This window comes from Odocoileus virginianus, chromosome 15 (assembly GCF_023699985.2).
Source record: "Odocoileus virginianus isolate 20LAN1187 ecotype Illinois chromosome 15, Ovbor_1.2, whole genome shotgun sequence".
Taxonomy (NCBI): Eukaryota; Metazoa; Chordata; class Mammalia; order Artiodactyla; family Cervidae; genus Odocoileus; species Odocoileus virginianus.
Window position 1 is genome coordinate 18,667,592 of NC_069688.1, and position 21,374 is coordinate 18,688,965.

The 21,374-nt window shown below is 42.7% G+C and overlaps 1 protein-coding gene and 1 long non-coding RNA gene across 5 annotated transcripts in view; both read right to left on the minus strand.

The window, feature by feature from the left end:
* PCMTD1 (protein-L-isoaspartate (D-aspartate) O-methyltransferase domain containing 1) overlaps positions 1-21,374 on the minus strand; it is a 47,675-nt gene that overhangs the window by 16,573 nt on the left and 9,728 nt on the right. For 2 of the 4 annotated variants that reach the window (XM_070477093.1, XM_070477095.1), the window contains 2 exons: positions 16,810-16,892; positions 13,230-16,127 (listed from right to left, as the gene is read on the minus strand). The exons of 1 other annotated variant lie outside the window; for it this stretch is intronic. In XM_070477093.1, the coding sequence (XP_070333194.1) occupies positions 15,960-16,127; positions 16,810-16,892 (251 nt within the window). In that variant the 3' untranslated portion in view covers positions 13,230-15,959. Of the gene's footprint in view, positions 1-12,042; positions 12,475-13,229; positions 16,128-16,809; positions 16,893-21,374 lie in introns of those variants that run through there. One more of the 4 variants, XM_020871923.2, reaches the window with a different exon arrangement.
* LOC139038451 (uncharacterized) lies at positions 2,197-12,036 on the minus strand. Its single transcript, XR_011491446.1, has 2 exons — positions 8,897-12,036; positions 2,197-6,496 (listed from the first exon to the last, which is right to left on the minus strand). It is a non-coding gene; the product is annotated as an uncharacterized lncRNA (long non-coding RNA).

Genomic DNA, 21,374 nt, shown 5'->3' on the forward strand with positions numbered 1-21,374 from the left:
TTAAGTCATTTGCCATTATGTTTTCCATTTCACCATAGTAATTTACCATTATCTATCACTTGCTAAAAAACTTGGTTAACTCTCAAATGTCTGAATCCATGGGCTGACACAGGTGTGCACCCCATTGCCCAGTGAGTACCAAATTCTTCCAGGGCTGAGATCACACCCTCTGTCCCTGGAGCTCCCAGTGTCCAGGGGAGTGCGGTCACTGGGCAAAGCTGGTTGATGCTCCTGTTCCAGTGCACTTCTCACTTGGTATTTCTTCCTGCACAGCCAAGGATGGGTGACCATCCAGGAATGAGGAGCAGGAGACAGTCCCAGGATGGCTCCTTCCCCAACCCTGGTCCTGGCTGAGAACATGACCACCTGGACTCCTGTTTCCTAAGGCGACTGTGCCTCCTGCCTGCCCTGCAACCCCCTGACAGTGACATACTATCTCACCTAGTCACTAGCTCCTCCTAGACTTCTGACACTGAGCCAACCAGGTTTTCCACTCTACATTTTTTCCCCCAAATTTTAGTTATATTTTTATCTTACTTCGCAATTGGTCTCCCAGTGTGGCGAGGGGCGGGGGGGGTTGCACATGGGTGTGTTATTTTTTGGTTATCTGGTTCATATCTTTGGAACTACCTGAATGTGCCCCTACTGAATGCCATTAAAAACACAACATATATGGGAGTGCTATAGACCTCAAAGGACTTTAAAATAACCAAAAAATCACATTTACATTTAAATAAACATTTTTGAATGTACAAAGGGGGTATGAAAATATCAGCTTGTAATCTAGGAATTACCTAATTACAAAAATTAAACCAAACTTTAATGGCTTAATTTAATTAAGATGGTTCGGATACCATCTTCAAGTTGAAAGCAGATAAACCTACTATATTTCTATTGATTTGCTTAAAAAAAAAAACTGATGCTACTTGAAAAATGTATTTAGGTAAAAAGATTAAATAAAAAGGTACTTGATCCATCATACCACAAAAGAGAGCATTAAATTCCTTTGCAATGCTTTTATACCTTTTTAAAGTTATTCTGATCAATGTAATCTTAAATGTTTCACTTCTCGGTTTTTGTTTCATCAAACCATAAGCCTTTATCTGCAAATTAGAGCATCCATTCAATATTATTTAAGATCTCTTATAATTCCTTATTATTAACAAATAGACAAAAATTAGACTTTTTTTAAAAAGAAATGAAAATGGCAAAAAAAATTAAACAGAGAAGTACATACAGTGACATCACTTTAATTTAGTATTGAATCTTCAATAGTGTGAAAACTTGGACTTCCTTAAGGAAACAAAAAAGGCTAAGAAACCCTGAATAATTTTGATTTGTTGTTCGGTTGCTCAGTCATGTCCAACTCTTTGCGACCCATGGACTATATAAAACACCAGGCTTCCCTGTCCTTCACCATCTCCCAGAGTTTGCTCAAATTCATGTCCATTGAGTCAATGATGAATAATGATTATGAATAGTTTTCCTCATTTAAAAACCTCAAATTACACTACAATTATTTAACATTATATATATATATATATACAGTAAGGAAAATATTGCTCTAGGAAATCTTAATTTTTCTTTTACCCTTTTAAAGTAATCCACTGAATGTAAAACATTAAGAGACACTTATATTTTCATTAACTATTAAGAATCTAGTTGTATGGATGAGAGATCACTAAAAGGTCAGTATTTCTGGGGTTGAAGTTTCCAATAGAACTGAATGAATAAGCACTATAAGAAAGGTGTCAAGAATGTAGAAATCTAGGCTGCTATTCAGTATTTCAAACTGCTTTACTAGCAGAGGGAGTCAACTTGAGTGCTCTGGATCAAAAGGGACTACATATGCTGTCACTTAAGACAGCTCTGGTCTCATTTTCCTTTTCTTGTTTTCTGCTCATATAATATCTAAAAGCAAAGTGGCAAGTTTTAGAAATAAGGCTTAAAGTTTGCTAAGAAAATTTAAGACTTTTTCACATCAGCTTGACACAAAATAAAGACAACTTCATTAACATACAATGGATTTGACAGATAAATGTACATACTATCATTAATTCTGATACAAACACCACTGATGATTTAATGGATGGACTCGTTTAATTTTAAAATAACATGGAGGTATATCTTTATTATCACTAATGAATTAAACAGTAATTGATATACTGAAAAGAATGCACTAATAGAAGGCAGAACTTATATGGCAATGTCACCAACATCTCATTTATTTAGAATGTGATATACAAGTAGAACACATCAAGGATATGATAGAAGTGTATGTGATGCTTTTTATTACAGTTCATTTGACACCTGTATTGAACAGAACAGAAAAATAGAACACAGGAAACTGAAAAATATGCAGCTGCTTCCAAGGAAGGGGACAAAGAGGTCTTGGTGGGAAGAGATATTTCCATCATTACACCCTGTTGTCTAAAGTGTGTCAACACAGGCATGCACAACTTTTTCAACCAAAAAATGATGTGCTAGTCAGAGATTTTTTTTTTTAAGTACATGATTTTCAAAGAAATGGATAAATAATACAAAATAATTCTAACACAAAGGTATAAGCTGTCACTTTAGAAAATGAAAAAGGCATGCAAAAGCAAAGCCTAAGACTTCCTAACATCATCTAACAGACACAGCATGAATCTGACTGCACTGAACAGATTCCAATGTTATTCTGTGCCAATGGGAAGAGATCTTTCTAGAAATAATAAAAGTTTAATTTCTGTCATACAATTTTTTTTAACTTTAAAAACCTTGTCATACAATTTTTAAAAAAAAAAATCAAAGTACTAACAGTTGACCACTATCTTTAATAGCTAAATACTGAAAGAGAAACTTACACATAAGTCAATGTTTATTAAGACAAATACAGTTATTAGAAGAACCTAGATACCCTGTATTAAAAATTATTTTTAAGGCTGGCAAAAGATCAGTAACAAATACAATAAAATGTCAATGTAATAATAATCTCGAGAGAATGTTTTTCTTTTGTGGTACTTGAATTAGCTTATTTATCACCTTCCAGTCAGTCAATAATCAGAACTTATACATAACGGTCGCCGATTATTATGTCTAGGTATCAGATGTCTCAGGTGTCTATCAACATCTCCATTTCTCATCTGTATACCCCTTACTCCACTCCTCTCTGAAGTACCAGAAAAGGTGACCGAGTGTGGTGTGCAGGTGGAAGGCGGTCCATGGTAGGTGCGGGAACCTGAAAGCTGCATGAGCCGAGGACGCCCGTGCCCTCCGTCCTGTGTGGAGAGCTAATCTGTGGGACAGCCATAGCAAGACCACTTCACAGCACATGGTACGTGACTAGAGGAGCCCTAAAGATGCTCTTAGTCACTGGGCGGGGGCCGGGGGGGCAGTGGGTGCAGGGGGAGACACAGAGGGTCCAAGGCCAGTGCCTGTTTCCAACTCTGGCCCCTACAGCTGCACAGTCAGACCAGTCACGTTCCCCATGAGGTCCTGCCTACCATGTGAAATGAGTCTGTGGGAAATCACCTAAATGATGTCAGAGTCTTTCATACCATAAAATACAAAACAGCTACAAATCACCAGAAATTCAAGTGTGCTCTCTCTGCAAATACACAACTGGTTAATCATAGCACCAAAACCACAGCCTGTTTATAAGTGGTTCTCTACCCTGACTGCACGTTAGAATAACCTGGAGATTTTTAAATTAAATTTAAAAGTAGATTAAATTTATTCTGATTTAAACTGTGAACAGGAAGAGGGAGTCCCTCAAGGAGAGGCCCAGGCACCGCAGGTGACCCTAACGGGCAGCTTTACTGACCACACTATCCACACTCCCCTCATTGCTGCAGTGCCCAACCTAAATGTGTGTTTAAATCTCTTTGGACTATCAGATCTGTGCTCTCTTGGGTAAAATGACATAGAGAGATAACCACCACCAAAAAAAAAAAAAAGAGAGAGAGATAACAACCACAAATAAAAGCATCAGGATAAAACCAAGTATTTACCACAAGAGGGAGTAGCTGAACCAGTTATTTGGTTTCTAGGAAACTAGTGTAAAGTTTCTCAGCAAGAATTAAAACATACAGTCATCCTTCGGTATATGGGGGTTGGGGGAGAATGGGGGGGCTGACTCTAGGACCAGACCCTGCAAATACCAAAATCTATGGACTGTGGACACACAAGTCCCTTGTATAAATGAGAGAAGTATTTGCATATATGATCTGCACATCTGTATATCCTCCCCTAACTGTCTCAACTACTCAATACCCAATACAATGTAAATACAGTTGTAAATACAATGTAAATGCTATGTATACAGTTGCCAGCATGTAATAAATTCAAGTTTTGCTTGGCAGATGAATCCTCAAACCCTGGATACAGAAGGGCAACTATATACAGGAAAACACCCTTAAATAAAGTGCAATGATACTTCGTTACTAATTCCAGGCATCTTTGGGAAGATTCAGGAGTAACTTCATAAGGATTCAGACACAGCAGTAACAGGCGGAGAGCAGACATGAGCAGGTCTCTTTCTGAGAACACCCTGCCAGTGTGGTGCAAAGAGACAAAGCAATGCAAAGGGGGATAAAGGAAAGCGGAGGAAGATGAATCAGCCAAAGATTAAGGAACCAATAACCAAATTAAGAGAAACTTACTAAGATACACCTATTTTCCTATGGTTTCTCCATTTGATTATATGATGCTAAAAAAGCACATAACAAGGGCACTGTCAAACATTTCCTCAATCTCGCCACATTAAAGCTTCATATTCTTTGGCTAGCAGGGCACACCTAAGACTAGAAACCTGCCCTCTAGGTTTGGGGAAGGCCTTGTGAGGCAAGTATTGCAAGTACCGAGGAAGTCCCAGTCCCGTGGGCTTCCCTCAGCTCATGGAGGGCAGTGCTGCTTTCCCAGGTGGCTCCGCAGTGAAGAATCGCCTGCCACTGCAGGGTCAGGATCCTGGGTCAATCCCTGGGTCAGGAAGACCCCCTGGGGAGAAAATGGCAACCCACTCCAATATTCTTTCCTGGGGAATACCATGGACAGAGGAGCCTGGTGGGCCACAGTCCATGGAATCACAAAAGAGCTGGACATGACTTAGTGACTAAACAACACTCAAATCTTAGAAATATGTTTAACGAAATCTGAAAAGGTTGGTTTAAACAGTATGGACCATGGGCCCAAGACCCAAAGTAAAATGCATTCCCAAAATGTCAAACTATCAAGAACAGACGTCACAACCAGCTGCTTTAGATACCTCCACCCAGTGGGCTGATAATACCCAAGTCTAATGTGGCTGAGTAATTTACAACTGCAACTCACATGTCTACACTGGAACATTACACCAAAGCAAAGTCAGTAAACTGAGAAGGTATGCTCAACTATAACACAACAGAACATGGTTTAAAAGGTAATGTAAACAGCATTCGATATCAGTCCATTTTCCCTGGAAGCCATTTTATCAGCTCTTTCACTGCACTGTGTATTCACCTGTGAAAGATACTCCAGGGCCAATGCGTGTGATCAAGTCACAAGTAACCAAGACACATCGATACTCAACAACTATTTCCTGACCTAAATGAAGAACAGCCAACAAAACTGACCCAATGCTCCTGCTGCTGGTTCAGAAATAACACACACGATATGCAGGATGCCTTCTGCACAGCTGTATGTTCAGCAGCTCACACAAAGGCACACATAACAAATACTTTTTGAAGATAAAAGTACATAAAGGGAGCTATGCTCCCAAATTTAGAAAGGTTTACAAGTAAGACTGAGGTCAGTGATATATACAAAGCATAAAAATGTGTATTTTTCATGTCTTTATAAGTATATTGGCAAAAAACCACGTCACATCTACTTCATCACAGAATGAGGCATTGTACAGAAGTACATCTTACACAGTATATTCCATTCAAAATAAATTTCTTATTAATTTTAGCGGTTTGCTAGAAATCTTCTAAGATGTAATACATATTTTCCTTCATGTACCTAGGAAAATTCTTCTGATTTCAAGTCAACTATCATCCCTATAAACATTAAACTGAGTCTGTGCAGGAGTGGTGTTCCCAGGGCTCCATACGTTGTTCTTCAAGTGGGAAGGGCAACCAGACAAAGTGGAGGAGAGGCAGGTAAGGAAAGTCTTTAAAAGTATGCCTTCTGATTCTTTTGGATTATTTAACTCTGTGAATGTATTGCCTATTCCACCAAATATAATTAAAGAGAAAAAAGAGTGGTGTTCAGGTTTCTGCCTTGAGTCACCAAAATGGATACACAGGTGGCAAAAGCCAACCTCAACTGCTCTGGTGTGGCTAGTGTGAGGAAGGGTCACTCGCGGTGGAGACAGGTTGAACTTTCAGAATCTCGTGCACACTGAAGAAGAGATATGCAGTAAGCACAGCAAAATGAAGTATCCAGTTTGTTGGTCAGCTTGGAAGATGCAGTGTCCAGAGCTCCGCAAACAGACCTGGTGCTGGAAACCTGTGAATCCTCTGCACGTGGAAGTAACCTGAAGACAGAAGAGGAGCCACCCTTCACCACAGGCTGAAGGCAAAGAAGCTTCCACAACAGGCTAAAGTAAGTGTCTATAAAGGAAACGCAAAGAGGAGTGAAATCCATCGAATGAATCTTTGCAGGCAGAAGGCATGGGACGGTGGACAGGCTGATGCTGCAGGAGCTGCCCACACAGGGTGTGAAGGCCAGTGAAGGCGCTGCCCTGCGACACAGGTGAGCCGCTCACATGGGCGCTAGTCCAGCACATCTCAGCCCAGGAAAGACTGAGGAGAGAGCCAAGGCCACGGATGCCCGCTCCAGAGTAGTGACTCATTAGAAGCTGGAGATTCACAAATTATTTCACACAGACACACAAACTCAGAAAGGTTTAGTCATTTTCTGAAGCATCCAGTCAGTACTCATTATTTGTGGTACCTTATGCTCTATAAAGTCCAAAAAAACAATAAGCAAATGCCGCACCACCCAGTGACTTCAGGGGAATAGTGTGCATATACTACACATATATACCTACCTCAGACAGACAGCAATGTTCAGTCCTAAGAACTCACCCTAGAAGAGTCTGTTTTCTTTTATGAAAGAAATGAGCTCCAAAAGAAACTGGCCCAGCACCAGAGCTGTGTGCACCAGTCTGTGACTGCATCCTCTGGCCACTGCCCTGAGGCACGAACAGGACTGCCCCCCTGACCTGGCCCAGGGGGACCATGTCCACAGAACTACTCACTCTGTCCCCCCTCCCCAAACACATGCACCAATGACGAGTACTGATGTGAGGGTTACAGACACATTTCAGCAAGGAAGCAAATTCCAGCTCAACTGTTCTCAGTTGACAGATAATGCAAATTGGGGAGTTAAGCCTGAAGGTAAAAACTCAAGATGCCTCACGATGACACGAGATCCACCTGACACTCTTCAGAGCACTGAAGGAACTGCCTTTCAACCTTTAAGGAAATACACTCAAATTACTGTAAAAATTTGCAAAATTTCTAAAACTTGTATTGTGCATGTGTGTGCATGCTCAGTCATGCCCATCTCTCTGCAATCTCATGGAGTATAGCACACCAGGCTCCTCCGTCCATGGGATTTCCCACAGTCAGAGTACTAGAATGGGCTGCTATTTCCTCCTCCAGGGTATGGTCCCAAACCAGGGATCAAACCCGAGTCTCCTGCAGCTCCTGCACTGGCAGATGCATTCTTTATCACTGAGCCACCTGGGAAGTCCCTGATACAGGGTATATGGACAGAAAAAAGATGCACAGAAGCCTAACTAGGACTAAGAAGAAATGGTTTAAATAGTAAGGAGCTTTACTGATTTCAGAAAATCTTAGTAGCCTAAAGGAAAGGGTTCTTTTCAAAACAGATTTACTCAGAGCCCAAAATAAAGCACATACCAAGAATAGTCTTTGTAATTCCTTTAACAAAAAGTAGGGTTAAAAAGATAGAGGGAAAACTGAAGTTTGGCTTAATGCAAAGAAGAGAATCTGCCTTAGAAAGAACCATGGAAACCTGCAGAACTGTGTTCTGTCCAGAAAAAAAGGGATAGGGGAAAGGAGGCCCCTCTGGATCTCCCTCACTCTCAGGCCTCAAGGGAGACATGAGTTTTCTAAAGGGGTGCTTAAAAGGAAATGAAGAGAGACTTGAAAATCATACTTCTGAAAAAGGGCTTGTACTTAAAAGAACACTTACAACTCATTAATAATAAGGATGCCAACAATGTAATTTAAAAATGGAGAAAAGAGCTGAATAGACATTTCACCAAAGAAGGTGGAGGAATGACCAAAAGTCACAGGAACATATGCTCTACATCATTAGTCATCAGAGAGGTACAAGTTAAAACCACAAGAGACCATGTTATGCCCACTAAGATGCTATTTAAAATAAAACAAAACACCACCAGTGAAGATATGGAGAAACTGGAACCTCATACATTGTTGGTGGGAACAGAAAATGGTGCAGCCACTCCAGAAAAGTTTGGCAAGTTCTTAAAAAGTTAAACACAAACTTACCATCAACAGTCCAGCAATCTCACTCCTAGGAATCCACCTGAGAGAAATGAAAATGGACATCTCCACCAAGACTTACACATGAATGTTCACATCAGCATCATTCAAAACAGGCATCAAATGGTCAAAGGACAAACAAATGCAGTCTACCCACACAATGGAATGTTACTCAGCCGCCAAGAGGAATGGAGCAATGATACATGTTACAGCACAGGTGAGTCCTGAAAATCTAACGCTCAGGTAAAGAAATCATACAGAAAGATCACATGCCACATGATTCCACTGACATGAAATGCACAGAAAAGGAAACCGAGAGACAGAAAAGAGGCAAGCGGCTGCCAGGGGCTGGGGGAGGGAATCCACGGGGTGATGGAAGGGCTCTCAAAATGGATTACCTTCATCAATGAAGGACTAGATTCTCTGTGACAGTTCTTCACGGGAAGACTCTTAGAATATGAATGTTATCTTCAACTGGAAACTAAACAAGTTATCTGAAATGAGGTATAATTTAGAACCTGGAATCATCCATCTTCTCTGTATGGGGCAAAAATAAATTCCATTTATGAATAACTGCTTCAAGTGTACTTTAATCATGAGAAATCTCCTGAAGTGAGAATAAACCTAACTCCTCTCACCAAGTAAGAGCTCTCCAGACTGCAAGGTGGAGATTCCTCAAGAGGCCTCCTCCGCAGACCCCCACTCTCCCCGCTTCAGCCCGGACCCCCAGATTACACCAGCACAACCCTGGATGACAGCCTCTGTTGCCAGGGAGCACCTGTCACTCTCGTCTTGTGACTGAAGTGCAGGGCTGAGCGCCAGGGTGCTAGCAGAACTTAGTAAGACAAGGTCATGGGAAGCACTGCGGCCCAGCCTAAGGCACCACACTCAAATAATTACAGGGCGCATGTAAGCACCCTCCTCTGGAGTGAGTGCTAAGTGATTTCTGTGGATGTGTCCCCTCCTTGATTTAATTAAATGCTCATGAAACACAAACCAAACAAGGGGAGCAGGGTAAAAATGATTAGCTTCTCAGAAGCTGGCGAAATCCAAGATTTATTAACTGTAATCACAATTTTACAGGCTCTGTTCTTTCTTTCCTTTTTAAAAGTCTTTATCTTTCTCATCAAACACTTTCCCCATCAAAAGGAGAGAAATTATATCTTGATCTTGACTGCAGGAACACACACAGAGGAATCCCTGGACAATATAAAGTAAGGGGAGTCATGCCTGTGACTGAACGCATGTGACTCCCTGGAGCCTGGGAGCAGATGTCCTCCCTGTGGACTGCCACACAAGGGCCTGTGCTTCCACACTTTCTTCAGGTTGGAGGAGGAAACGTTCCAGACACAACAAATTTAACACACATATATGGAATCTAGAAAAATGGTACTGATGAACCTATTTGCAGGACAGGAATGACATGCAAACATAGAGAATGGACTTGTGGACATAGCAGGGGAAGGAGAAGGTGGGACAAATTAAGAAGAGTAGCACTGACATACACACACTACCATGTGTAAAACAGTCAGCTAGTGGGAAGCTGCTGAGTAACACTGAGCCCAGCCTGGCGCTCTGTGACAACCTAGAGGGGTGGGATGAGGTGTGGAAAGCTCAAGAGGAGGGGGGGATATATGTACAATTATGGCTGATTCATGCTGTTGTACTGCAAAAACCAAAAGAACGTTGTAAAGCAATTTCCCTCCAATTAAAAAAAAGACACAATAAAGCTGGCGGCTGGCCCACAAAGGCAGTTAGCCCCAGGAAGCCCATTTCTTAGGGACCAGGACTAGGGAATGGATTGAGTGAGCAAGACTGCCGATTCCTTCTCTCCCCTCCAGGCCTTTGGCTAAAACTCCGGCCTGCAGCAGGAGCCAGCTAACCAGCTGGAGGAGCAGAACGCTCATCTGAGGCTGGACTCCAGCCCTAGTGGCCAGAGCTGGTAAAGAAGCACACTGGCTCAAGGACAGCAAGCCCACTTTGGGAAGAAGCTCTCTCTACCACTCCCCTCTGCTCCTTGGATTTGGAGACCCTCTCAAACTCTGGATCCCTTTTCTAGAGGCTCTCATGATACAACAGTTGGATTTCTGGGATTCCCAACCTGATGAAAATGCTATCTCAAAATCAGAGAGATCATCAAACGTAAATGCAAGTTGCTTAACTTCTCTCTGGGCAAAAATGAATAATGTCACCTTTCTGACCAGTTACTACGTATCAGGAACTGACTCATTAGTGGGATAAACAGGCTTCAAGTAAAACAACTGCAGGCTCCACGACTGGGAGAAAAAGTATGGAGACAGCCAGCACAGAGCAATGGGATTTCAGGCTTGAAAATGACTGAAGCCATACGATGTGAGCACATAATTTACTGTCCAAACTGGGACACTTTGGTAAAGAAAAGGACATTACTAATACTGACGCTAGGATAATCGAAAAAAATCAAGACTGCTTAGTCACAGGGGGATCACAGTCATTTCTCTGAAGTCCTCCAATGATTCCCCAGCACTCCAGAGTGAACTGTAAGCCACAGCCTCGTCCTTGTAACCTGGGAAGACACCCCAGCCACAGGACACATCACATGGGATAAGAACCGCTCACTTCCTGTCTCTCCACCTCCGCCAGTCTAGTCTGCAAACCCCAGGGCAAGTCTGTGTCACAGGGGCCTTGGTGTTGCACCTTGATGCCTGTCACGCGGTGGTGCCCAGCAAACACCAAGGGGCGCAGTGACAGCCATGGTCCATCCTCCGCCTGACGTCAGCGTGTCTTTCAGCAGTCTCTCCCCTGGCATGCTTTGTCCACCCGCAGGCTCAACCTCACAGCTCTCATCTCCTAGCTATGGGACCACAGGCAAGTCACTGAACGTGACTCAGTTTAAACACACAGGAACCATGACAATACACACTTCTCAGGGTTACTGGGAACACTAAACAAGTTACCAGACCGTGTCAAGTGCTTTCAGCAATGCCAAGCCCTCATCGTGAGCACGAGGAAGCTTCGTGAAGGCAGCGCTATCTGTCCCTTTTGATTACTGCTGTACCCTTGCTTTAGAAATAACGCTTGGCAGACACATAATGACCCACACTCTTCCCCGCCCTGCACTTTGCCCCAGCAATGCCCCATCTCCCGCCCCCCACAGGCTTCTGGATCCCTAACAAGCACAGCACCACCCCCTTCAGCAAAGGACACCAGGGCCCACCAAACTCTCCCAGCCACTGTCAGGATGCTTGACCCCAAGCAGGCTACGAGATGCTCCTGAGCCTCCCACCTGCCAACTGCTCAGTTGCACAGTAGAGATGGTGGTTGGGGGATCAAAAACAGTTCCAAGAACTTTTCACGTCTAGCACTGAAGGCAAAGTTAACTATGGGGGTCAGGGCTGAAAATAACAAAAGATGACTACTCTGACCTTAAGGAAGGAAGGTTAACTACTTTGAGAATATACATTCAAACATATGCTGTATACAAAGTTATAAACCCTGTAAATCATAAACAGCAGTACAAACCCAGCTTACTTTTTAAAAAAGAATTTTACAAAAATAAAATTACCTAAAATTAAGCCCACCATTGTACTTAAATATCCGGTTCCACTTCCCAGGTTAAGAAAAGACAATCCTGGTTGAAGTTTCAATGCTTCCATAACTTCAGAATAAATGCAAGGTGCTGACAAGTGTATGTTGCCATGCTTCCAGGCTAAGTCTTTGTACGCATTGTCTCGGTAGCCTTCCAAATAGTAATCTCCGCGATCAATCGCTCTGAAGGCTTGCTCCACTCTTTCAGTGCGGATATACTGGGCTTCTTTTAAGTTATCAATTAAGTCATCATTATCTTCCCCAGCACTCACAGCTCCTCCCATGATAGTATTCAAATCAAACCATAAATTTTAAACCGTAATAAAATTAGCAGAAATGGCTTCCAATAATGTAGTGTGGTTTTGTTTTCCTTTTAATATTGCACTTGATTTCCAAAAATAAATTAATCCTGAAAGGGAAGAATAAAAATAAACAGGTTTAAATGAGTGCTCAAAAGTAAAGTAATTCTAGTTTATTAAATATATAATAGTCATTATAACTAACGACCACTTCTCAAGGACATATTCTCTTCCAGGCACAGAGTTAAGCTCCTTAAATATAGTATTTATTCTTAAAACCACCACAAAGGGCAGCTTAAGTGTGATCTCATCTCTCCAGAGAGGAAACCTGGGACACAGAAGAGTTAAGTCACCTGATCTTGTGAAGCCCAGTATAGCAGCCATGGGTCACACAGGGCTGCCTAGACATAGGCTGATTTAAATTCAATACACCTAAAAATCCAGCCAGCCACACCAGCCACACTCCAAGTGCTGAACAGAACCATGTGACCAGTGGCCGCCACAGTGGACAATGCTGCTCTGGAAGGTGATGCTGCTGGGGTGAGGTCCCTGGTGGTCTAGACTTCAGAGACCATGCTCGTCATCACTGAGTCACGTGGACGTCTACAGTGTGGAAAGCCTAGATAAATATGCATGTGTTACTTCATTTAAAATTCCTAAATAATCCACTAACAATTCCTAAATACACCACATAAATTCAAAATGTTAACATAAAGAATAATATATTACCTAATCACTGAATACAAAATGGAACTTAAAAACAGACTCACATATTTAAAATGTGTGTGTATATAAATCAATATATATACATACATATATTTACACGTATTTTGTTTGGTAAATTCTGTCATGATGAGACCACAAATTTTGTTAACAACTTTTAATAGTTAAGCACTAGAACATAAGTTATACACACACACATACAACAAACTTCTTTAACAAACTCAGCATATTTGAAAGGAAACATAAGTACAAGTTGTTAAAATAAGAATTTCGATACTGAATACACAATTTAAGCTTTATTCAATAAGTTAGTAAGCAAACTCATGTGTCAATTAAATTCTGAATCAATAAATCAGCCAAGGGGGAAAGTGAGAAATGAAATAGCCACAGCCAAAAACAGGCGTTCTGACGCCCACTCAGGCCAGGAACCGGAGGAGAAGCAGCGGGAGGAGCAGGGCCCCTCACCGCCAGGCTGCCCCACTGCCTGAGCCCCTCTTGTCTTCTCCTGCTTCCCCCGCTCTGAGACTGATCGCAAACTCCCCTCTCTCTACTGAAAAATGAACAAACGGGAAGTTCTGCATACAATTTCAGAAGGCTCCTGAGTTACCACAGGCCCCTGAGTCCACTGCAGCTTAGGAACACCTACTACAGGTGACAGTAAGTAAGTTAAGTCACTCAGTCGTGTCCAACTCGTTGCAACCCCGTGGATAGTAGCCTACCAGGCTCCTCTGTCCATGAGATGTCCCAGGCAAGAGTACTGGAGTGGGTTGCCATTTCCTTCTCTAGGGCATCTTACCAAGCCAGGGATCGAACCCGGGTCTCCAGCATTGCAGGCAGATGCTTTACCGTCTGTGCCACCAGAAAAGCCCGTACAGGTGACAGTTAGTCAAGTATTAACACGGGAAATTACATCTCCATTTAGAAAGTGCAGGGCATCTATGTTTCAAATGCACTGCTACAGGCCTGAGACGCAGGCCTCAGAAGGCTGGCGAAAACACCACTCTGTCAGCCAGGCGCACCACACACTGTGGAAGCCGACTTCCCTGACTCCTTTTCGTCTAGTCTGGTAGGAAAGACAAACAGATCTGAACAGAAGCTCAAAGGGTAATGCAGGAGGAAGTCGGGAAAGGCTTCCCGGAATATAAGGTACAGCCTGCTATGATGCATGTTTCTTTAACACAAATCAAAGTTACTTAGTTGCTCAGTCATGTCTGACTCTTTGCAACTCTGTGGACTGTCACCGTGGACTGCAGCCCGCCAGGCTCCTCCGTTCGTGGAATTCTCCGGGCAAGAATACTGAAGTAGGTTGCCATTTCCTTCTCCCGGGGATCTTCCTGACCCAGGGATTGAACCCAGGTCTCCTGCATTGCGGGAAGATTCTTTACTGTTTGAGCCAGCAGAGAATCCCAACACAAAATGAGCTCACATTCAACATACAGAGTAATGACGTGGAGATAAAGATGAAGGTGTGGTGGTCACAATATATGTGCGTGTTCTGAAGTGACAGGGAGGGACAAGCTTCCACACTTTAGAGGCACACCTCAGCAGCTTATGAAAACTTTAAACAAAAAGCTGAGAACAGAGTACCTTCCTGTAAGACAATGAGACAGTGTCTTCAAGTGATCTGGGGGACTGTGCACACAGATGAAAAAACGATAAGACATTTTCCATGAATTAAAACAGACTAATGAAGGCTATAACCAGGTTCAGATTTTTTTTAATAAATAAAAATGACATCTGTCTCCAAGTAAAATGATATCCAGAGCCTGAATGTCAAAGCAGGTCAAATGTCAAAATGTCAAAGCATGGGGTCATGACTGTGGAGGACTGATTGACTAAAGCCCCAGCAGAGACAGCTGCACTAGAAATTTTATTGAGATTGTTGTTTCTGCTGGTACAGCTGGTTGCACAGGCTTTGAATGTTACACCCAAAGCTATGCTTCCCACAAGCCCAGCTGCTTTGCAGAACAGTAGGTGTTTTCAGAGGTTACAGTAGAAAACCCAGGACAGACTTCTCAGGCCCTTGAAAGCTCTCAGAAGACCTCGAAGACCCCAGACCACATGTGGAAAACAACTGGAATAAACAATTCCAAAATCAGATGAGCACAGAAGTTACACAAGGGTGTTACAGGGCACCCAGCCCAAACACAGGTGGGATGGAAGAATCAGAAGAGTTGCCTGGAGAAGCACAGAAGCAGAAGGAAAGAAAGGTGTCTGGGGATGTAGAAGAGATGGGGGCCACATGCCCACTCAAGGCACAGCACCGCAGAGCTAAGACTGGGTAAAAAAGCAGTGCTGCTGAGGCCAGAAGAACCCAGGGTCTAGGCAAGCCAGCAGGCCCCAGGACACAGAGCCTGGGCCTCAGACCGCCAGGGAAGGCTCAGAGACACACAGGGCACACTAAGGGACTAAAACAGGATGTTAAGGGAAAACCAACACCCACCAGAAAACAAAGGGACTTTCAGAATGCGAACTCATTATTTGGTCTGTGGAAGACAATATTTAGTATTTACATAGTAGTACCAGTGCAAACATAATTGCTGATATTCATCTGAATAGTCGTTTAGCCACCCTGGGCGAATAAGAGGAAAGACTTGGAGGGGCATGGGAGCTAACCCTCCATCTGTAACGGAGAGTAGAAGCTGTCTACGCTGCACAAGTGTCTCTGTGCACCGTGGAGGCAGTGTTTCCTGCGGCAGCTCCATGCCGTCCCCTTCCCTCTGGCGTCAGTCTCCGGGCTGAGGACAGGTGGAGCCGGGAGCTGCTGTGCTGTCATCAAGGCCTGTAGTGTCACTTAACCTTCTCAACTGTGTCCATGCGTTATGTGAACAAAACTGACAAGGTCAAGATAGAGAGAGCGGTATTGATTTATTTAGACCAGATAAAGTACAACAGAGACACATGGACAATAATTTCCTAAGGAATAAAAATACACTAAATAAAAGTATACAGCAGAAAAATCAAGGAACAGGAAAAGGTCATAATATAAATAATTTACACCACAGAGCTTCAAAGATGCCATTTTATCATATACATTTTTCTGAAAAAAAAGTGAAATATGAATCCATTACATATAAATAATATGCATAATTACTATAAATTCCATTTTATAATATTCACTGATTTGACTATAATAGTAGTATACGAATTCACAGAAAACTTGAAAACCAAGTAAAATAAAGATTACTGATAATCCTAACCTTCAAAGAGCCACTATTATTTACTTTGTAAGCATCAATATTCTTGTTTCTTTAACACAATGTTGATATTATACTGTATATATATTTCAGACTTTCACTTGATATGTCTTCATTATTTATTCATGCCATCAAAAATACTTGCAAAATCCAAGGCCATGATATCCCACCAGACAGATGCATCAAGTAACCAACCCCCTGACTACGGAAGCAAGAGATTGTAAATTGATTATTATCAATGTACGTATGAGGAGTTTGCAAGTTAAATCTGTAGTGAATATTTTGATAATTCAACCATAATCCCCTAACTTGAAATACAGTTCATTTTTATGAGTAAAGCAAACAGTAGTTTAAAAACCAATTACAGCACTAAGTCATGGGATGTGTTTGCCATTTGTCTGAAGTAATTCCATCTCAATCATGCAAAGTGCCAAACACAAGTCAAGAGACCAAGGTCCAGCCTTGACCCCAGTGATAACTTTGCTGTATGGCTCTGGGCATCCCTCCAGGACATCGTTTCCTCACCTGTGAAGTGAAGAGGCTAAATTCTCTGATTCCTAAGGTTCCCCAGGGCTCTGACTTCTCTGCTAGTTGGGCATCGATTAAACCTGCATTTGAACACAACTGAGTTTTAGTTATCTACGAATGAGTATGCTTGTCTCAGCATTTCTATTACTTCAGTCACAATTTTTTCTGCTCCCCTCCTGCCATTTTCTGTAACACACAAAAAAAGTTTTAAGGGTGTTCAAGTCCTACATTAAACATAAAAGCAAAATAAGGACTCTGAGAACAAGAAGAAAGGAGGAAGGCAAAGAAGGACAAAATGTAGACTAAAGGACTGAACAGGTTAACGAAGCGGCAGCCTTTACTCCTCGAGCACAATCTCACCCCGCAGCCTTTTCTCTCCAGGACGTGTGAACAGTGGGCATGTTCACAGCAACTCACCTGATGTGACTGCTAAGTGCTCCAAAAGTTGCTTGCTATTCTTTCAAAATCAGATCTGTGACTGGAATGCATTTGGTTGAGGGGAAGAACCACTGGTGGCACAGTTTAATATTATGGTGTCTTTCAGGCAGCTCAGGGATGTTTTACAGAAGGTTAAAGACAAGTCAAAGGAGGTGGGAAGCAAGCAGATGGCAGACAGATGTCATGAAGAGGGAAGAGAATAGACTGAACACCGACTCCTCCCTCCCCTCCTGGCCCAGTGGCAAGCAGCCAATGGCAGCCCCTGTGTGCGCCTCTCTCTGCAGAGGTGGGGACAGAGTGCACCCAGCTTTGGAGGAAGAAGATGAGTGACCACACAAAGCAGAACACGCTATCTGAGGGCATGAACAAAGGACCTTTCTTTTTTGGGCCCTCAAGGATCTTGTCATGGGAGCCATGGACCAAGGCTGCTTCGAGTACAGAGCCAACCGCACAGGGGAAAACCTTCCTCAATGATGACAAATACGTATCAGGGAATATAAAAAAAAGAATTATGAAAGAAAGAAAAAGAATAGGATAAGCTAAGGTTCAGTACTCCATGCCAAACACTGCTGAGAATATCCACTTAACTCTACATCAATGGTAATACAAACCTTACCCTTGTTTCAGCAGTGGTAACATACACATGGGCAATTTCCTATGCACCTACTGAGCACTGGAGTCTGTATCTTCAGCATACCTATGAAGAGGCACCAACTTTATTTTACTGAGGAGGACAGAGCTCAGAGACTACAAGACAAGCTCACAGCTGGCAGGGGCTGAGCCACAACTCAAATCTGATCTGTCAAGCCATGAACCTTTCTGAAAACACAACAGCTGGCCCACAGGCTCTCGACCTCTCACTCAGAAGAACTTCCCATTCTCTCAGCTGAAAAGATGTTCAATTCAGCTCTCCTTCCCTCTCCTCAACCTCTCATTTCCTCCTCTTCCTGCCTTTTGGAATCTTGGTTCCAAAGAAAGATTGTATCAGAGGGAAACAAAGCATCTGATGTCATTTACTGACCATGCATCTCAGGCCAGTTGTTTAACCTATGGTCTTCAGTTTCCCTGTCTATAAAATGGGAAAAATAACCACATCATCAAGTTATGAAGAGTAAATAGTGAGCTACATAAAAAGTTCTTAACATACACACCATGAGGGTATATCTTATGAGCTGGATGGAACTGGAGGAATCAATGTGAACACACGATATGAGTTTACATTATTTATGTGTACACACACACACACACACACCTCTCGTTTATGAAGGCCTAGAACATTAACAATGACTGCTTTTCACTCCATCGACCTCCCCATCGGCACTGAGGACCCTGAGGGTCCAGGCCCCGTCATCAGCAAGGACTCTGGCATCTGAGCTGCAGGTCCTCAGCCACCAGACCTAACCATCATCCTGGGCACCCTCACAACTGTTCAAACTCCTAAGCCCCAACAACTGCACTGTCGGAGTCTCTGAGGAGCTGCTCCCACTGCCCCTCCAGGTCCTCATCTCATTTTCCAAGCACGTCTTGTATCGAATCACTGACCCTTCCACCACTGCACTTAACCTTCAGGCCTTGAGCTCCTATAAAAGGTCAGACCGCATGTATTTTAAGATTTGCAGGCCACGGTTTCCATCACAGCTTCTGAACTGTGCTTCCAGAGCAAAGCAGCCACAACCAGCTTGTAAGTCAAACACAGTGGCTGTGTTCCAGAAGGTTTATTTATGGACACTTGAAACCTGATTACATACAATTTTCTCATCATAAAACATTACTCTTTTTCTAGTTTTTTCCCAACCATTTGAAAATGTAAATGCCATTCTTAGTTTGCAGGCTACACGTAACTGCTGGCCCAGTTTAACCCATGGGTCAGTTTGCTGACACATATCAGGACCACTCTCTTCCCAAACCAAACGGGCCCCACGAATAATGCTTCCTTCTAATGCTCTCCTGTTCCTCTCAGCTCCTCACCCTAATTTTCTGCCTAACACCTCTTGTGGACTCCCGACCTTGGATAGTCCAGTCATCTCCTGGCAGGCTCCCACAGCTCAGCGGGGGTCCCTGCACCCAGTTCCCTCAGCAGCCCCCATGGGCATCTGGTGGAAAGCAGCCTCTGGTGAAACACCTCTCTGTGAACATCTCTGCCTGGTACCCGAGAGAGCAGATTTCTGGCAACTTCCATCAGGGAGGCACCACAGCAACTTCTCTGCTATCTGCCTGCTTTCTTTGGGCTTATGGTCCTTTCCTCTGTCTTCCAAGCAGCCCTGTCAGGCTGAGTGCTCACTGTGCCTCCTCCTTCCACTTTTAAGGAACCCTATGATTACACTGGGCCCATCAGAATAATACAAGATACTCTCCCCATCTTAAAGTCAGCTAATCAGCAACCTTAATTCCCCTTGGCCATACAGGATGACATTGTGACAGGGCCCAGGAACTAACACACGAACATCTTGGGGAACGAGGCATTACCTGTCTGCCATACCACCCAAACTCTATAGTAGAACGCTGCTCCATGGGGAATTAAATCTGTACACTTGGGGACTGAATCCATTCCCACCTCTCCTATTACTCACCCAAGATACAGGAAAAGAAACAAGAGATCACAGTATAATCAGTGGCAAGAGATCTGCTCATGTTCCTTGACAGAACTTGGAATTCACTTAAGTATAAGGCATGGTCATGTGAAGACAATCTAAAGGCCCCGTTTTTGAAACAATAAAAACTATACCACACACTAACTGCACGAGGACTTTAAAGGTGACCCTGAAATTCAACTTGATGTACTAACTGTAAACACTACAACAAATAAAACCATTAACACTTTGCTTTGGTTATTCTTAAGCCATGTATCATTTTTTTCTTATAAAAGACAATGTATGCCCAGCCCTAAACCTTGAGCAGTATCACAAAAAAATTTTAGCATTCCTAATATAGTATACCATTGGGAGAAACTGCGCTCAAGCTTAAAACCACTTAGGGCACCAATCTGCTTCATTCCTGACCTTGCTATTACGACAGTGGGAAGGGAAGCCACTACACAGATTCTGAGTGCTGACAGAAAGTGAGGGCAGCATGAGTAAGACCCCATATGTGAGAGGTGGCACCTTTTTCCAGTTGCTGGTACTTTTCAGGATATTTGCAGCAGATTCAAAACTGTCCAAACTTGAATGCAGTATGACCCAGGTTAGCCTCAAGAGGGAGCACACTTTTAAAAACACACTAAAAACACACTGCCCTGCAGGTGGTGCTTTGTGTGTTGTCACTAAAAATGAATGGGAAGATGCGTGAGCAAAAGGGATATTAAGACAATTAGGAGCAGGATTTGATTTTAATAACATTCTGCACAACAGAGTGATTAATGGATATAAAAGGAAGCAAGCAGACACTGGACTTTATAAATAAGCTTTGGACTAAGTGAGAAAAAGGCCCAGAATCAAACATACTTATGAAGGTCTAAACTCCTGGCCTTTATCTGAACACTGACTATGAACCTTACTATCAACTATACTCTGTTTTAAGAATCAAATAAAATGTACATATTCAAATTTAGTAAAATTCATTTTCTCTAACACCATAGACAGCCAAAAAGAACTAATGCTACAGATAACTGAAAGATAGTTCTTTAAAGAGTGAAATAAATTGATGAAAGTCTTCCTACAGTGTGACAGTTCCACAATTTTAGAAAATATCCAGTATAAGTCAACATTTCTTGATGGTCCCAAATCATTAGCAAAAACATCAGTGACAACAGTATGTTAGGAACACCTAAGGGACTATAACGCATGCAGGACACACGCTCCACAGTTTAGAATTCTGTCTTTCCCTTTCACTGTAGGAATTTCTCATTTTTTGTTGACCAGATGACTCAAATTTGCTACTTTTACACATGACCATGTGGACCTGATGTGGCTCCAGAACAACCGCTCTCCTGGCTCCCTGGCTCCTCCAAGGCTCTCTCTCCTTTCACTTCTGATTTCACCCACACAATACTGATTTGAGACTGCTCCCACGCCTGGCCTTTCATTTAAATAGACACTACTGCTATGTGAGGTCCCATAATCTCTGAATAGCGTGTGACTCCTGTTACTGTTTAGCTGCTAAGTCATGTCTGACTCTTTGGGACCCCA